General features: G+C 41.1%; 1 protein-coding gene across 6 annotated transcripts in view; it reads right to left on the bottom strand.

Annotated features, from left to right (window-relative positions):
* The window catches only part of DNM3 (dynamin 3), a gene marked incomplete at its 3' end in the record, with an annotated part of 461,945 nt that overhangs the window by 135,960 nt on the left and 307,977 nt on the right, over window positions 1-18,008 (bottom strand). For all 6 annotated transcript variants that reach the window (XM_080942239.1, XM_080942242.1, XM_080942240.1 and 3 more), the window contains one exon: window positions 3,793-3,902. In XM_080942239.1, the coding sequence (XP_080798365.1) occupies window positions 3,793-3,902 (110 nt within the window). The remainder of the gene's footprint in view (window positions 1-3,792; window positions 3,903-18,008) is intronic.

Raw genomic sequence — 18,008 nt, 5'->3', positions numbered from 1 at the left:
GAGAGAGATCATTATGAGAAATAAAGACTATTACAAAACCGTTCCTTAAAATTACTAGGCATTCTAACTGTGCTTGTTAAGACCTTGTTTTGATTTTAATTATGAGAATGTTCATCTGTGTATCTCTATGAGTGAGTTTGTACACATGACTGCAGTGTCCATGGAGGCTAGACTAAAGTGTCAGGCCCCTCAGAGCTGGTGTTACAGGCAGTTGTGAGCTGCCTGGTGTGGATGTTGCCTGTAAGAGAGCATCCTGTCCTCTTAGCCACTGAGCCACCACTCCCACCCTAGGAGGTCCAACCTTTAGTGAATAGAAAAGCATGGATTATCTTCAAAACACATAAAATGACAACGGGAAGACTTGCTAAACTATTTAGACTCACAGAAAAGGGGGGTAGAGTGTAGCTGTCTATAACTTTTCAACTGTTTCCCTGATCAATTCTCTCTCTGGAATTACTCTGCCTTCAAGTTTTTCTGTTGGTTTCATTCGAAGTTGTATTTTAAAGCATAGAGGAAGACAGTACACAGAGGCTGCCTGATGCACTTGCTGAGTGTTTGAATTAGTCAAGATGCAAACAAGATAGTAGCAACCGAAACCAGATAATGCAATCAATCAGCGTGACCCAGAGACCTGCACCTCTAACGTGAGAAGGCATGCTCTCAAACGCGCATGGCATACTTGAGAAAACTCAGATCGTGCCAGACCACGTTCTCTGACCACAATACAATTAAGTTAGACGTAAACAACAACAAGACAATAAAATCCTATGCATTATAAAATGTAAAACACATTTTGGAGTAACTCAAAGGAAAGGGGAAAACAGAGGAGACGTAGCAACAGAACAGAAGACTGGCGAAAGGACTATAACCAGTTCGTGTGGTAAGCAGATGAGCTGATCAACGGCACATACACACGAGGGCTGACAGCATGAACACCGACGAGATATAGGGCAGGAAATGAAAAGGAGACGATTGAAGTAGAAAAAAATATACACAACAGAGAATAAGAAAGTCAAGAGCTGTTTCTTTGAAAATAATTCAAAACTCTGACAAGGGTCGTCATGGAGTGAGAAGAGGTGAGGTTTAATGTTAGAGATAAAAGATGCAAAATCTCAGATACATCAGAGATGTTAAAAACAAGAGAACAATAAGACACTCAGGGCTAATTTATTTTAAAACAAATGGACTGAAGAGTTTGCCAGAAAATGTATAATTTACCTAAATGGATCCAAATAAAATATATAATACCTTTACAATGTACAATAATTACATAGATTAGGTCCAAGGTAACCATCCACCTGCCAAGAACACCTTTTGGTGGTGGTAGTTCCTTTGCTCCTGTTTCCAACTAAGGAGCTATGTTGATGACGTCTAGGTGAAGAACGGCTAGGTGTTTTTATAAGTGTGGCCTATGGTAAGTTGACTATGCTCTAGAGGATGGCCCCATACTCATTTAAAGGAGCAGCCCAAATTAAATATGGTCGATTATTTTTTTTAAAGTATGCAAAGTTGGTAGGAAATGGGGAGGTAGGGCATGGATCTTGGAGGAGTTAGGGGAGGTAATAAGGGAAAATATAATTAAATACACCAAACACTTACATGAAATTCTCTAGGACTTAGTAAGATAAAAATATTTAAAACACACACACACACACACACACACACACACAACCAAAACTACCTTCCAGGCTAAAATCTTGATGATGTAAAATCCAGATTATTTTAGCAGTGACTTTCATTAAACATCCAATTACAGGTTAATCCCAGTTTTAAACAAAATTGTCACAAAGAACATTTAGGATTTCATAACATGTGAGTGTATGAAGCTAAGAACCTTGATACCCAGAGCTTCTAGGGGGCGGGTAACATATGCTTCACCTTGACTTCAGGAGATCATCATTGGGAAACCTAACAGCATGTTTCACCACACAAGCAGACTATAGGGGAAAAACCAAAACCAAATTCGTCTTCTAGATGGAGATATTGATAAAATTGATTAGTTTGTCTTGATTTGAAAGTATACACCAAACCCCCTGCAAAAAGGAACATGAAGAACTTTCTGTTCCTCAAAGAATATCAAGTATTTTCCTAAAAACTTTCAAATAATTCTCTTCGAAATCAGAAACAGAACGGGACACCTCCTCATGACTGACACTGTCCTGGTCTATGCAGACAGCCCCAAAACCATTCACAGGGCTCAAGATTTCCAGGAAAAGGATGATGGTGAATATAGTACTTGGGGGTGTCTGTGTCCTGGCAGAGGTCTTTGGGGGAAGTGACAGACCTCACCATCTTTTTAGAATTCATGGATTCCAGAAGAGAAGATCTAAGTTTTCTAAAACCTAGAATATTCTTACTCCATGGCTCTTGTACTTTCTAATACTTACAGTTGCATTTTTCCTGTCCCAGGCCCTTTAATAACAACTGAACCTTCCGTGTGGGTGGAGCGTTGTTGGACTTCCAGTATGACGGAATTCCCACAGAGCACACCCTTGGTGTTGTCAGATTCTCCAAGACCCAAGAAGCGCCCAGAATGGTACTGAGCTCGGCTCCAGAGGATCGTGACTGCTCTGACTAGTCTGTTTATTCGTTATCATGTTCAGTGGTGTTTGTCTGTTTGGATTTTGTTGTTGTTTTGCTTTGCTTTTTTTTTTTTTCACATAAGGGACTTTAAAATAACACCAAGTCTTCCACAGGGGAGAGAATTCCATTTCAATATTTCATTTTAGAGTGGTATTCAATTTTCTTTCCCCTTGACTCTTTAAATGGTTTGTTCTTGTGGTTTTTCCAAGTATTTTTGTATTCTGAGTCACTCTGAGCAACTGACTGGGAATGTAGGAAGAAGTCTTCTTTTGCTGTTTTGATTAACTGTCTGATTGACCCTGGGTTCCCCACTGAACGTAATCAAGTAGCTTCACCCATTGCTAAATCAAGACACAATGTAGCCTGGAAACAGGGTTAAAATTAGACCCTGTCACCTGATGACTCACTTCTCATTAATTTACACAAATTAGATTTTTTTTCCTGTAACATTTCCAATGGAGGAAAATTATAGACAACCCCCCTTCATTATAATGACTATAGCGCATTTCCATGTGTCATTTGCTCAATCCCACTGATTAGTTTTAGGGAACAACCACAGCTCCTGCTGATGGTTGGTGGTTAGCACTTAAAGCAAGTCTTGGTGCTCTGCAGCAGCAATGAAGGAAGAGATTAGAAAGGTGTCATGAGGAATATGTGTGTGTGTTGGGGGGGGGGGGTAGGCCAAAGTCTAGATGCAGCCTCCACCTCTGCACTATGTGATCCTAAGAAAGTCAATAGAACATGGAGACAGTACTTTCCAACTTACAAAATGGCCACCCACAGCCCTCCATCTTTTTAACATTCTGGGTGATTATTTCAATTCCCCTTCCCCCAAAGTGAGGATATGTAAGTCTGTAAACAGTAGACCATGGTATGGAAGACCATAGGTAGTAAAATATAGTTTTAAAATAAGATTTGGCAAAAGTCTAGGAAAACCAGGATTTGAAGATTTTTCTGACTTGCGTTTTGGTCTTTTGAAGCCATAATCCGTGGTGGATGTTAGAAATCAAAACGAAAGCCAGTGTCCTTGCACTTGTGTGTAACCCCAACAATACTCGGGAGGTGGAGGCAGGCAGGTTAAGAGTCCAAGGCCAGCCTTGGCTATAGAATGAATTCCAGGCTAGCCTGAGGTACCTGATATCCTGATGAAAAAAAAAAAAAAGATGTGAGAGAACAACTCTTCACATAGAAGCTGCTGCGCTGTCTTACCTTTGTTCTGTGTTGAAGAGAGCAAAGACGTGCTTGCTGGACATGAAGCCTTTCTCCACATCCCGGACCTTCAGGTTGTCTAGTGGGAGCATGTACTTCTTTTCTTTCTCCTGTTACACAGAGGTGAGGGGGTGTTAATAGAACATCACACCAATGGTAATACAGCATCTGAACCAGCTATCACTTAATAACACTTGATTACATTACCTTGATGCTGCCAAACACTACGTTCACATCAGCTCCCGAGGAATACATGTTATCTAAAACAGGAGAGTCCACTGATTCTCAACACGTGGGGTGGGGGAGGGGAGTGTGCTCAAAAGACTCCGATGGAGAAAGCACATGGTCCTTTATGCTTGCCCCCTCATGTGGGTCCCCTTAGATGTTTTGAAATGTTAGTTTGATATTAAGAATTTAGCCATCTGTTAATATTTAACAAAAACGTTCTGGTCCTAATTCAATGAGAAATGCCAGATGGATTTCATTTCACGTTTTATTTGCAGCCTAAGCAGTTTTGATAGCCAGCATTGGCAAGGGAGTGTGGGACGCACAAGGACCCCGGTATGAAATACCCCATAAACTGAGATAAAGCACAGGAAACCTTTCTTTCATTTGGGTCTAAGATAAAGTATAGGTCCACAAAAGGATTCTTCTACCCAGCTCTTAAAAGCTTCACTGAGCTAAAGAGTTCACTGGAGAAAAAAAAAAACCTGTTATGATTAGACTGATATTAATTAACATAACTTCTCTTTTAAAACAGACAATTCTTTATGAAGAATACGGATATTGGAAAGGTAGGGTCGGCAAGTGTAACCAAACCACATTGGCTAAACATACCAAATGCCAAAGAGTTACCAGAAACACTTTTAAAGGCTGGCCCAAGGACAATGTATAAATGCCGATCAACCTATAAAACAGGCAAGAGGCAAATACTCAGTTCAGGAAGCCCAGTAAAAACCTATTAGCAGGTAACATTAGAACGGCACTTGTTAAACAGTAGTCCTCTGTATGAGGAAGAACTTGACCGCGGTGCGTTGGAGCGCCTACTCATAGCTCTAACACCCACATCTGTCATTGCCTGTGGGAACTGTGCCCCACACACGCATGTTTGCCAGGGGCTTGGCTGTTTCTACAGCACATGGGTTGCTTGAGAGCTCATGGCTCAGGAACACGCAGCATGTGCAGTGTTGGTTTGCAGGGGTATCACTGGTCTCGCCACTTCCTGTGCCTAAAAACTGAGCAGAGTACATCAGAGTAGTGTCCCACCCCCCCACCCCCAAGACTCCGTACTTAACCACAAAAGTAAGGTCTCAAAAAGAGAGTCACTGCAAGAGTTGGAGGAAGCTGGCTAGAAAATAAAATGGCCGACCTGGCAAACAAAACCTTCGAAGCATTGAAAACAAAGATGAAAGGAACTCAGTGGGAACAGAGGAGGCCTTGGAAAAAACAGGCATGGGCAGAGCACTGTGAGCCCAGTCCACTATTTCCTGTGTAAAGTCAATAATTTATTCATAAATGCATGGATATGCTAAATAGCAAAACACATAGCTCAAGTAAATGAGGTATCAGGGCAGAGTCCAGCTTCCTTAAAACATTTGTCAAACTATTTTAGGGCGGAATTCTAAGAGGCCAGACTAGATTGAATAAAATCCTCTCCAATACATAATCAAATGAAAATGCTTGAGGCCCAGAGAACATTTTTTTTTTAAGTTGGATGGTTTTCAATGCCCTAAATTTAAGCAGCTGGGTTTATTTATTTATTTTTTTTATGCACCATCCTATTCAACCTTTTGAAATGATGGATTGGCCTTTTTAATAGGAAATCTGCATTTCATTGTAAAGAGGGAACACGATGTCCTTGGCTCGTGTTCTATAGAGGCAGGTCCCCTTTGGACCACATTCTTCAGCATATAGTGATGACTGGCAATCCTGCAAGTTTACATCAGCTTTTAAACCCGGGAGAAAGCATTCAGATGCAGACAGGGAAGGGGGGAAAGTACAGGCTTCACTCCTGAAGAAGGAAAATTAGATGGTATATTTATTATCTGAGAGTTTTGAGGACATGGTATTAGATGATTTCATAATCCCACAGTTTAAAACGGACAAAAAAGGCAATTTCTTCTGACTGGCTTAGATAATTAAACTGTAAGTCAAACAGAACTAACTAGAGCAGCAACACTAAGAATGAAATGTGTCAAGGGTACGTCTGAAACATCTTGGTGGTTCGGGGACTGTGCTTTGAAAACAACAACAAACATCTTGAATGTCAAATAGCTTAAATAAAAGGCTAGGGGAAGGAGAGATGCATAGAACTATAATTTCTAAAACGTACTGACACTTAGCACCATTTTAAGTAAGAAACTTGGTATGTAAACTGTCAGTTCTAATAACCCACTGTCCAACGTGATAGCCACCAACATTGGGCAGCTATGAAGGTACTTGAGACGTAGCTAGTTAAACTGGGATGTGTGCAAATGTAAGCACGGCTTCCAAAGGTTTGATACAAAGTGATAATGATAGAAATTATTTATGTGCTTGCTTATCTAAAAAGTTATGTGTATGGGAGTTGTGGCTTCGTGTATGACTGTCTATCACTTGCATGCCATGGAGGCCAGCCAAGGCCATCAGGTCCCCTGGAACTATTGTCATACATGGTTGTGAGCCACCCTGCCGGTGCTGGGAACTAACCTGGGGGTCCTCTGGAAGAGCAGCCAGTGCTCTTCACTAATGAACCATCTCCAGCCCACAGGAAATAATTTTAATCAACAATCTTGTCAATACTTTTAGCAGATGAAAATTTTATAATCTCATCAATATCGTTATATTAAGTTGAAATGATATGAGTGTGTCATGGAGTTATGAGACATGATTTCTCCTGCTTCTTTTCTTTCGAAGGTGGCTTTAAGACAAATACAAATTACATGTGGCTCCCATGAAGTTTCTTTGAACAGGACTGAGCCCTGTACATGCCACCTGTCCTTTCTGACTCCCATCCACCCATGCAGCTCCCTGTCTGACTTGCTTCTTCCATGCGCCATGTTCTTCATGAAGCTTGGTGCTGGGATGGGTTCTAGAGCTTAGTCTTATCTTGGCTCCCAAGAGCTGTGCTTCCAGACCTGAGGGTCCCTGCTTCCAGTTGGCTTTGATTGATAATAAAAAAAAATTGCCATACAGCCTGGGCAAGGAGAATGGGGCTTTTAGATTGTATGAGCAAGGGAGAGAGAGAGCGAAAGAGAGAGAGAGAGAGAGAGAGAGAGAGAGAGAGAGAGAGAGAGAGAGAGAGAGAGAGGGAGGGAGGGAGGGAGGAAGAGAATCACCAGGATTGGGAAGCAGAAAGGTGAAACTTAAAGCCCCATCCCTACTCCTGGCTTGTCAGAATCTGGGAAAGTAGCCCTAGGGGTCACTTCCCTGAGTGGGTCTAGAATAACAGAGACGAAATATAGATTTTAAAAGATGTGAAGTCAGCTATACCAGAGGGGAGTATTTGCTAGCCAGTGGGAGGTTTACAAGTGTTCAGCCATTGACCTAGCCAAAGCATATCAAAATTAGCTGGTGTGTCTGTGTGTGTGTGTGTCTGTGTGGATGGGTGTATCTCTGTATGTGCATGTCTGTGTGTGTCTATGTGTGTCTGTGTGGGTGTGTGTGTCTCTGTGTGTGTGTATATGTGGGGGGTGTGTATGTGGGGGTGTGTGTGTATGTGTTTCATTTGTGAGTCCAGAAGGCTCTTGGGCAGGTGCTGGACACTCTGGAGTCAGAGTGATTTAAGTAGCTGGCCACTTTTCTGGTGTGCTCTACTCTCTTCACCAGCCCACTGGAGACGTCTCTTACTGTCTCTCTCTGATCAGTTCCTCTCTGTCCCAGATCTCTGGCATCTTGGAAGTACTTTGTGTCTTTGCCCTTTAGTTTCTTTAATGCCACCAGGGTGAGAATTTATTTCTTCTAAGTCTTCAATAGCTTTCTATTATTTATAGATGAATTTTCACTAAGCCAATGTGACATTGGTAAACACCTAAGTTTGGCCCCATCCTCATTGATCAAAATATTGCTTCGCTTTTTCAAAGAAATCTCCATTTTTAGCTGTGCACATGTATAATCCCACCATTTGGGAAGCAGAGGTTGAAGTATCAGTGAAATTTGAGATTAACCAGACCTACACTGTGAGTGCCACTAAAACCAGGATGACACAGCAAGACCCTGTGTTAATGACCACAAACAACAATGACAACAACATATTCCATTATGACCAAATCTACCCTCACCAAGACTACACAGTCTATGTTACCCTTTCAACCCCTTTCCACCATAGTCATGGTATTTACAGCTCACACCAAGCCCGACTCTGTGAAGTCTCATTAGCTTAGAGCTGTGTGTCACCTCCTCTTCTTTCCTGCTTCAGTGGCTACAAAAGGTACCACTTATTCCATTCATTTTGAGCCACTATATCTTATATGAGATTTATAAATGTATTATATTAAAAATTAGTGTAAGGCTCATTTAGAATGCAAAATATCCAACCTACTATATTATTCAAATGGGCTTCCTGTGCAAAGAAAAATAAAATAAAGAATATTTTTGCTGTAAAGGGGACTTAAAATTTGATACTTTAAATGGCATTTGGGAGCAGACGTTTTGAGGTAGAAGAATATATACAATCTTAAGAGATTTATTTTAATGCCAATTCTTAAAGGAGCTTCGTGCATGTTTTCAAAAGCTTCTGGGACTTTTGTGATGTTGGTGACATTATTCTTTTTTCATACTTTAACAGTACTTTTTTTTCTCAGTATAGGAGGGTCACTAGCATTCTTTGTGTGAGGTATCCAGGATGAGAGAGATGATTTGTTCAAAGAGAAAGGAAACATAGGAGACCTAGTGTTCTATCCCAGTAACTGGACAACAGCTCTCAGAGACATAGGAGAAGCCCAAAGAGGGTACCTCTTATGAGAGAGAGTGGCCGGAGATGCAAGCCAGTGAGGGATGAATGATACCAGAGGAACTACAATTAAGAGAGGTAGAGATTATAGGCTGGCCACACTATTTGGTCCCTGAACTTGAAATCAGAGTCAGTAGCTCATCAAGTGCCCAGTTATGACTCCTAGCCAGCAAAGCACCATTTAGATGGTTGCTAGAAGGGGCTATGGTGGGTTGGGGCAGAGGATTGAGTGTATGGAAGAATAGTTCCTATCATGCAGGGTATGAGGAAGTGTGAATTTACTTAGCTGTTTATACAAACTGAGTTTCACAAGTTGGAAACTATTTGAATGGCCTTAGTTTGATTTTCTTACTCATAATGCAACAAAACTCTTCCTGGAGACTGATTGGAGACTATGACCTATTACTCATTTCTAATCAGTGTCTAGCAAAGCACAGAACACAACACATTCACACACACACACAGACACACAGACACAGACACACACACACACACACACACACACACACACACACTGGATTTTTAAAATGATTTTAAGATGTTGGCTAATAAAGGCAAGTACTTAATTTTTGACAGTCACATATATTTAAGAATTAAAGAAAAATTATTTTCTAAAACTGGTATAAGTGTGTTTTTAGCTTCATGTTGCTTTGACAGAAACACCTGACCAAAAGTAATTGAAAGAGAAGTCTTCTGTGGGTCCGTGGTTTCAGAGAAGTTGGCATGTCATGGTGGGAAGCAGGTCTCAGACAACAGTTCATTGTGCGGCAGCCAGAGAGCTTGCGCAGAGACCTGTGCTACCCCTTAGTAAGCCCTCTCTGGCAATGCCCTCACAGACACACCCAGAAGCATGCCTCCCTAATCATCTACATGCTTCTCCATCACAGGAGGGAAGCAACCAAGGCTAAGCGCAGATGCCTAGTAGCATGGTTTTTGATCACTAAACCTATACAAGGTTTAGGTTGACAGGCTGTGTTTATTTCCTTGTAAGTGTTTGTTTTGCTTTGATCCAATAGTGGATAGTGATGCTTCCTTTTCTGAAAGGAACAGGGTACCTGAGGCACTGAAGAGCCTGCCAAGTATCACCTCCTCCACAAAACCAGTTCGAATGACAGAACGTTACATGCTCTTTCTTTAGAGCTCACGTTTCCTACAGTTGGCGTGGACTATAGAATGTCAATATTTTTGGTGTTCATGTTGTCTCTTTAGGTATATTGAAGCTCCTTGAGGACAAGGACGTACTTTGTGTTGTGCTCAGCACCAATCAAATCACTGCTTATTCAGATGCTGCTTAACAAATACTTGATTTTTGGTGATACATGACAAAGTTTCGACAAGGTTTGTCTACTTACACCATCATATTAAAATGCATTTACCCAGGTGTGATATTAACACTCATTTTGGGTGCTTCAAAGACTGACTTTTAAGTGGTTTTATAGTATCTTAGGCATATATAATTTATTACATGGAGCTTTACCTACCTAGATCAATATACCTGATTCATACAAGTCTCATGACTTCTACACATGACAATCCAAATACACTTGATAAAAATTCGAAAAATTAAGGGATCTGAGGACTCTGCTCCCTAAAAATTTCACTTCTCTAATAGATCCTAGGTGAGAATGTACTAGTGCCATTTTCTCAAACCAGCGTCTTCTAATGGCATTCTAGATAGTCACAGATTATATGTGACTATATATAGCCACAGATTATATTATACCTATATAGTCACAGTCGCCCCTCATCAAAAGCTTCTCATTTTCAGCAGATGAAGGCTACTACAGAAATCGACAACTGACTATAATACAGAAAATAAGTGGTTGTGGGTACCCAGGTCCAGCTGGTACATCTACAATAGCACCCCTACATCCAAGGTTCAGAGACCCCGAAGAGGGGCACAAAAGATGTGAGAACAAAAGGACCAGAGAGTCTTTTAGACATGGAGGGATGCTGGGCCCATGAAATCTCAATGATATGGTTGCCTAAACAAGACTTAGGAGGAATATTTCAAGCTGCTAAGAATAGCAGTGCTTCATTCATACAAAAGTTCCTGATGCATTTATCATTTCCTCAGACTCACATAGCAACTGTCCCCATGCATCTGTGACCATCCTCTCCTGTGTCGTGCCATATACAGCCAGTTTGTTAATTGCCTTCTCCCCTTGGGAACCTGATATGTATCTGTTCTCTCTTAGTACTGTACCTTTCATTGGTGATGAGTGGGACATTCCCATGACAGGACCCTACCAAATGCCATCTGTAAGCAGAGACTAAAGGGGTGTTAGTACCATGCCAGCCAAAAACAAGGTGGTTGTCACATGAAGCACTTGGTCCACAAACAGGCCAGTAGCTCCTAAAACTAACTATCTAAATACATTTTCAGAATTCTAGAAACTCATAAGATACCATGGCACATCAAATTGCTTTCCGAGAGGTAAGAAGGTTGGTCAATATTTTTTTTAACAAAGTTTTATTTTTCTTTTGTTGCACTGTAGCCAGAATATAAGGGACATTCTTTTGGGTATAAGGGTAAGAGGTGTTAACCCAAGCCTTCTGGCTTTGATTGACTAACACAGAGTCATGGGTATGCATGCATATTCATCACACCTTTCCCCCATCATTCATCACATCTTGAAAAGGACATTGTATGTTTGTCACATGAATCCAAGCTCTTCACCTTGTCCACTGCACCAGCTCCAAGACTGGTCTTTCTAGGGTAGTCAGTAATGTTTTCAAATGAAATGTTTTCATTTTCTATGCACAATATATCGAATTGCTTCTTCTTCTTTGCATATAAGGATGTTCAACCTGCAGTCCATAGACTTGATTCATCCCAGGAGAGCCAGGAAAGTAGCCCAACACCCTCGTGAGTGACATCATCCTTTTGCAGTGTCAACAGGCTGGACACCCCTGACACTATTTTTTTCAGTAGGAATTTATTTCCATAATTGTCACTCTCAGTTTCCATTTACCTTGAGGGTCTTACAAAACATTATCCCATTGAGTTCAGAGTTGATTTACAGCTTTTTTCTAACCATATTATAGATGTCCTTTCCTCATTTTACTTATAGACTTCCTTTCTTAATGTACCAAATCCAATCAAGATAAAGATTTCGTCACTGATGTCCAATATAGTAATTGGTTTAAAAGTGGAGACGCCCTGTCCATGGCAGAGCTGGTGTCACGAGGAGACTCATCATCTGTCATTCTGATGTTGACGCCTAGAAACTCTCTAGAACATGATATAGCCTGGATTTCTGCACTTCCTTCTCAGTCAGGCTGGCCTGACAGTCTTATTTCTCCAGGTTGTAGAAGCAAAGCTTCCCCTCTGTCCTTTAGCTTCTAAGAACTTGCTTTGTCCCTTCCCTTCAGATTTTCCACATGAAATGGCTCTATGGAGCTGGCCCTAACCTCTGACTATGTAAATACATCTCTACCTGCCTCTCCAGAGACAATTCACAGGACCCTCAAATTCATGCTCTCTGTTATGAGCTGCCTCCCTGATTGGGCACATTGATGCATTGCTAAGCCCTCAGATACTTTCAAGATTCCTTGTATCTACATCTGATCTCCCAGCAGCACAAGCATTCTTGGTCTCCACTATATTACTTTGTATCTCTGTCTTATTTTCTAAGTATCCAAATACTTTGCCCAAGTGTACTTCCTTTAAGTGTGACATAAACTAATGTGGGGCGGAACAAAGCCTGCTGTCACTGTTGTCATCTGTCCCTTCTCCATTTCTCTAGCTTTGCTGCCTTGTCATTTGCACATGGGGGGGGAGGAGGAATAGAGGGAGAGGGAGGGGGAGGGGAGGGGGAGAGAGATACAGAGAGACAGAGACAGAGACAGAGAGAACATTTCCTTAATGTTGGCGATGTAGAGAATATCCAGCGAACACTTCGGGGGTTGAACACACGAGCAGTCCCCTCGGGGCTGGCTCAGCTCTTAGCCCAAATTGAAGACCCAGAAGCAATGACTGACTTATAAAACACTCGGAGTACCAAAAGAAGAAAAGGAGGCTATAAAACTATTGAGAATACCAAAGTGCTAGTTTCACATGCTGTTGAAAAACAGAATCTGGTGTTTATTGCCATTAAAGAAGTTACAATTGGAGTGATGTACAAGTTTAAAGTGCATATAATATAAACTGCTTGTCTTTTTATATGGATTTTAATTTCTTGTTTTACTCAGAACTACACTTTGAGTGGTAAGGAACATCTGTCAGCCAGGGAGGTTGCTGAATACACTTCTTTAGATTTATTATCTGATGCTAAAGAAACTATCCATGAAAAATGAATGGGTATCTAAGTAAATGCCAGTGTCTGGGCGATCAGCTTTGGAGCCATTGGAGTCTAGAATGGAACTGCGCATGGCATACCTTCATTGGTAAAACAAAGAAAGCCTGTCACCTCCCACCCTAGCTTGAGGGCTTTGCTCCTGGTTCAGAATCTGTTTCCCTCCCTGCTTCCTCCAAGAAGTCTGTCAGGCCATTCTGTCACACCCCCTTTAAACTGGTGTAGGCTCATTTCCACATTTAACTGTGGAGACCCTTTTCTGGAAATTCGAACTGGCCTCTATAATTTTCTTTTGTATAGTTGTCCAGAGAGCCATTTATTTCCTTAATATTTCTTCTATATAAAGTAACCAGAGAAGGTTCTAGTTAGCAAGTAAGAATTCTGAAAACACACTAGCAATATCTAGTCAATTTCTATTTTTGTGCTTTAGCAAAAACAGACAGTAAAGCAAATCATTCACAAGTAACAACATACATGACACACATGCTAACATGTCTGTGTACCATATGCTTACATGGCCTTTAATTTCCTAAACTTTCCACTCAGAGTCTTTGTGTGCTTATTGGATTTGAGATTTGAAATTCAAGGTATGAGCGGGAGGGATAGCACTTGCCCAGCTACGCAGAAAACAAAGGCAATGCTTACGAACAAGGAAGGAGACATTGCTTAGCTGCTTGCACATCCGTAAGAGCAAGGTTATCCTCAGCAGCCGTGAACCTTGTACATTACCTTTTCTAAAGCCAAGCTTAAGTACCAAGCTTAGTGTTTTGAATTTGTTTTCATTTACTGGAAAAGAAAGTAGTTTTTAGACATCATGGCACCATATGCTGCAAGTCCTTTAAATTAGCATATTTCAAATACTTGCTGGTTACATTTTTTTTTCATTTCTTTCTGTGTTCTAAGGCAAGACAGTTTACATGGTTTTTTCTTTTCTTTTCTTTTCTTTTTTTTAAAAGAGAAACTTTTAAGTTTGGGACGGCAATGGCTTACCGGGAAAAGTACATGACATGATTCTAATTCCAGGCACTAAAACTCAAAGACACACATTCTTCAATGTTGACTATTGTGGCTGTATGTTAAATCATGTGAATATAAAAGAGGCCACAAGATCTGAAATTACACATACTCTGTAGCAGCTCAGAGTGCATATTAACCAGACAACATTCTTCATGCACAGTCCTTTGGGTACTTGTATTAAATATAAGTGTTATTTTGGCTGAGTGTAACATACATTTGTAAAAGCGCAGCTTAATAAAAGTGCTCTGTTTACAAATCCAGCACATTTTTTTCTTTTACTTCTCTGAGAAAATGTGGGTCAGGAAGGCATAGTACAAATAAAATCTTCTGATGAGTCCCAGAGCTCCGCAGATGAATGGTTTGAAATTTTCCTCCATCATTTGTCAGCAAGCTGCTAACAAACTTCAAAGCTTCATTTCCCCCTCTCCTCTATCATTTCAGCATAGAAACCCTCGAAAGGGGCTAGGGGCAACACTAAGGAGAAAAGAGAGGACTGTGGGGAGGGGGGGTCAACCAAATTATCCAAAGTCTTTTTAAGTGCTTTGTGGCTGCAACCAAGCTGTTTTGTGTTTAACTGTCTGCTTTTTGGTCTTCTGATATTAACATAATTTGGAGAGATGGCCTCTAAAAGGAAAAGGTAGAGTGAACCCCATAGTCTTTGTCCCTGGCAAGGTAGTCAAGAGCCCTTCCCCCAAGGAGTAAGACTCATAAATGAGAAGAGGGGCCCCTGTAAGTACCTTCTCAGACATAGACCTGGACATGGGGGGACAGACACTTGGCCAGATTGTTCTAAGGCAGCTGTGCACTGATCCTGGGTCAAGCATGTCTCCACAAAGAACAGGTTTTGAAAAGGGGGGACAAGAACCAGGATGCTTCGCCTTCAGCAACCCCAACGACGGCTGTCAGCCTTCCTACTGCTTTGGGGGTGAGGGGAATGAAAACCACACACACACACACACACACACACACACACATTGCATGTTTACATTCCAAACAGGGAAACAGAAACTCAGGAAAGGACAGAAGGAAGGCAGGAGTGTAGGCAGAAGAGCAAAGCTATATTCTTGGGGAGGAGCCAGTGCTCTTTGCTTCCCATACACACTCGGGTAGGCTAATCTAGCCTCAACTTCTGAGTCTCAAGTACACAGGAAGGGGATCCTCAGAGGGACTGGAATAAGAAATGACTCATACTTTATAGTGACCCCAGCTGTGTGAACCCCTAAGTCACTTTGCTCACCAATCACTGTCCTGTGTGTAACTCGTGTCTCAGGAAGGGGATGAAGTTAATAAGACCATGGGGAGGCTGCACACTTAGAGACTCCTGACATAATTTCTCTTTCCATGGAGAAATATAGAAGCTTTTAAAAAATCATCTTGGCACTTAGAAATAGAGTATCCTTGAACATACTTGTGGCAGTACACTTGTAGGTTATTGAACTAGGAGGCCAGGAGAGAAAATCAGCTCCAAGTTCAGATGTAAATACAAGCCAGAAATATAAAAAGCAGCTAAGTCATTGCCCCCAATTTACCTAGAACTGTGCCTTGTAATTATGGGAGAGTATGGGAGAATTCCAGACCTATGGACTGAGGGAGCAGGACCGTTAAGTCAGGTCTAACCATCATCCTCCTTTGCCCCTAGAAGAGATCAAGGAAAGGACTTGGGACAAGCTCTTAAAAGGCATAAAACATAATAATCCCATAATCAGAGAATCGTCTACGTTTTCTGATAGAGATGTTCGCACACGCGAAGGACAGTGCACAGGAGTCTTGGTGCAGTCTGGGAAACGTAAGTGCAGGACGCTGTGGTTTCCTTACCCATGCATTTCTAGTGCCCTCAAAGCTGGGCTGTATAAGTTCCTGTTGTCCCCCTGTTCCGAGTTCTCCCTCTGCATTCTCAGAGGTTTCCTTTGACACTTTGTTTACTCTGAATCACCAGCTAGATCTGATATAGCCTGTGTAGGGGCCATGTTCTTTCTCCTGTGGATCTCTGACAGTTGTCGGTGCTTCGGTGAATGCTGCATAGGAAACTCCTGGTGCCTCATGTCTCTAAGCTTTGCCTCACATATAACTGTGTTGACTAGTCATGTATTAATATCTTCTATATAATCAACCACCAATAACTCATATTTCTGAACACTATATATACCCTGAATTTGAGTTCTTTAATCCTTCTATCTACAAAAGTATTGAATAATTTAAGGATTTTAATAATGAAATAAAGAAGGGGGACCTGTGGCTTGAGTCTCCCTTAAGCCGTTCAGTGCTGTAAGTTGCTGCCTAGTCCAAGGCTAGGCTTATAAAATTCTGATGTGCTTCCAGGCCTTAAGTAAAGAAAGACATTTAAGTTACTGTTTCTTTTTCTATGGTCCCTGGTTCCCACAATCTGCTAATTCCTGTGACAATTTAGTGTAAATTTTATTTTGGTGTATAAAGTTCTTCCTAGATAGTCAGGGGCTATTTTATGACTCGGTGCTGCTGTTCAATGTCAGTCCATGTGTTTGCGCTGGACTGAGTACTGGTCAGTCATTTATACAAATGAAGAAAGGTACAAGGCAGACATCAATACATTGGTTATCTACAATCCCCCAGTAGCATTGCAGCTCCCTGGTAGATTGAGGTTTCATTCCAGTTGTAGCAGGAAAATGGTGAAGTTGCCAGACCAGGGTAGCCAGGAATGCCAAGCTTGAAACACATTGTTCCAGGCAGCTAAAATACCATCCTTCCTGTTAGCTAATGCAGTTCCCTAAAAGAACACCATCTCTCATATGATTATAATAATCAATCAGCTAAATGTTCTAAACAGTACTGCTTTGCTTGAATTCCACCTCTGATTTTGGTTAGTTTGTTTGTTTTGATACTGTACACTAAGTATAAAGTATTTGCATGTTTGCAGATAAGTAAAATAAGTCTATTTGTATGTACGTTAGCGACAGTGTGGACAAAAATAACATGTCTGCAAGAAGAATGAGAGACTGCGTTCCTTTAAAGCAATGCTCTTCAAACTAGGGGACATAACCTCTTTGAGGACAGTGTCAAACAACCCTTACACAAGGGTCACCAAAACCACTGGAAAACACAGATACTTACATTACAATTCATAACAGCAAAATTATAGTCATGAAGTAGTAGTGAAAATAATTTTATGTTGGGGGTCACTACAAGAAGAACTGTATTAAAGGGTCGCAGCATTAGGAAGGGTGAGAATCACTGCTTTCAAGTGGCGGGGGGGTGGGCTGTCACACTTAGGAAACAGTGTTTTTAAAGTTAAATTCTTTTAAAAGGGTTGAGAAGTATTCTCAATGTCACTTTGCATTAAAAATTGGTACAAACAAATGACCTCGACTGGGAGTGATTGGGTGAGGGGCTTGAGGTTGTTTGGGTTTCCAAGCACTCAGAGCAAGACCAGAAGGTGAGAGAAGACTCAGAGAGGACCAGACTTGGCCCTCACTAAACTGAGGCTGTGCTTTTGTGCCTGAACAGACTGGCATCTAGGAAGGCTGCTCCTGCTTTGGCTTCATAATATTTGAAGTAGGGAAGATAGTAGCTAATACCAATCCCTAAAAATGAAAGAAGACAAAGAAACATAAATTTCTGAGGACAAAGAGGCAATAGATGGAGGGCATTTTGATCTTCTCAGTATGAGCTCTTGAAACCATCTCCAGGACATTGTGTCTAATCCACGCTGATGTGTAATTAAACCTTGTTTAATTTTTGTTGCAAATTATTTGCTTCCTTTAACAAGCAGGGTTGGTGAAACATGGAGTTGCCACATTCAAAAGCCGAGCCCAAGAAAAACATGGGACAGTAGGTTTTGAGACACAACACAGCACCTAGCATTGTACAGAATACATGCTATGTGACTAATGAATAACATTAATTTTTGTCCAAATAAAATGCATATTTAAGAATTTATCAATATTTGTGGCCATCTGTTTCTCACTGTGACCTGTGTGTTATAATTAGATAAGAAT

The sequence above is a fragment of the Micromys minutus genome (assembly GCF_963924665.1).
Source record: "Micromys minutus genome assembly, chromosome: 1".
In the NCBI taxonomy this organism is placed as follows: Eukaryota; Metazoa; Chordata; class Mammalia; order Rodentia; family Muridae; genus Micromys; species Micromys minutus.
The sequence above is the reverse complement of the archived record's forward strand: the minus strand, read 5'-3'. Positions and strand labels throughout refer to the sequence as shown.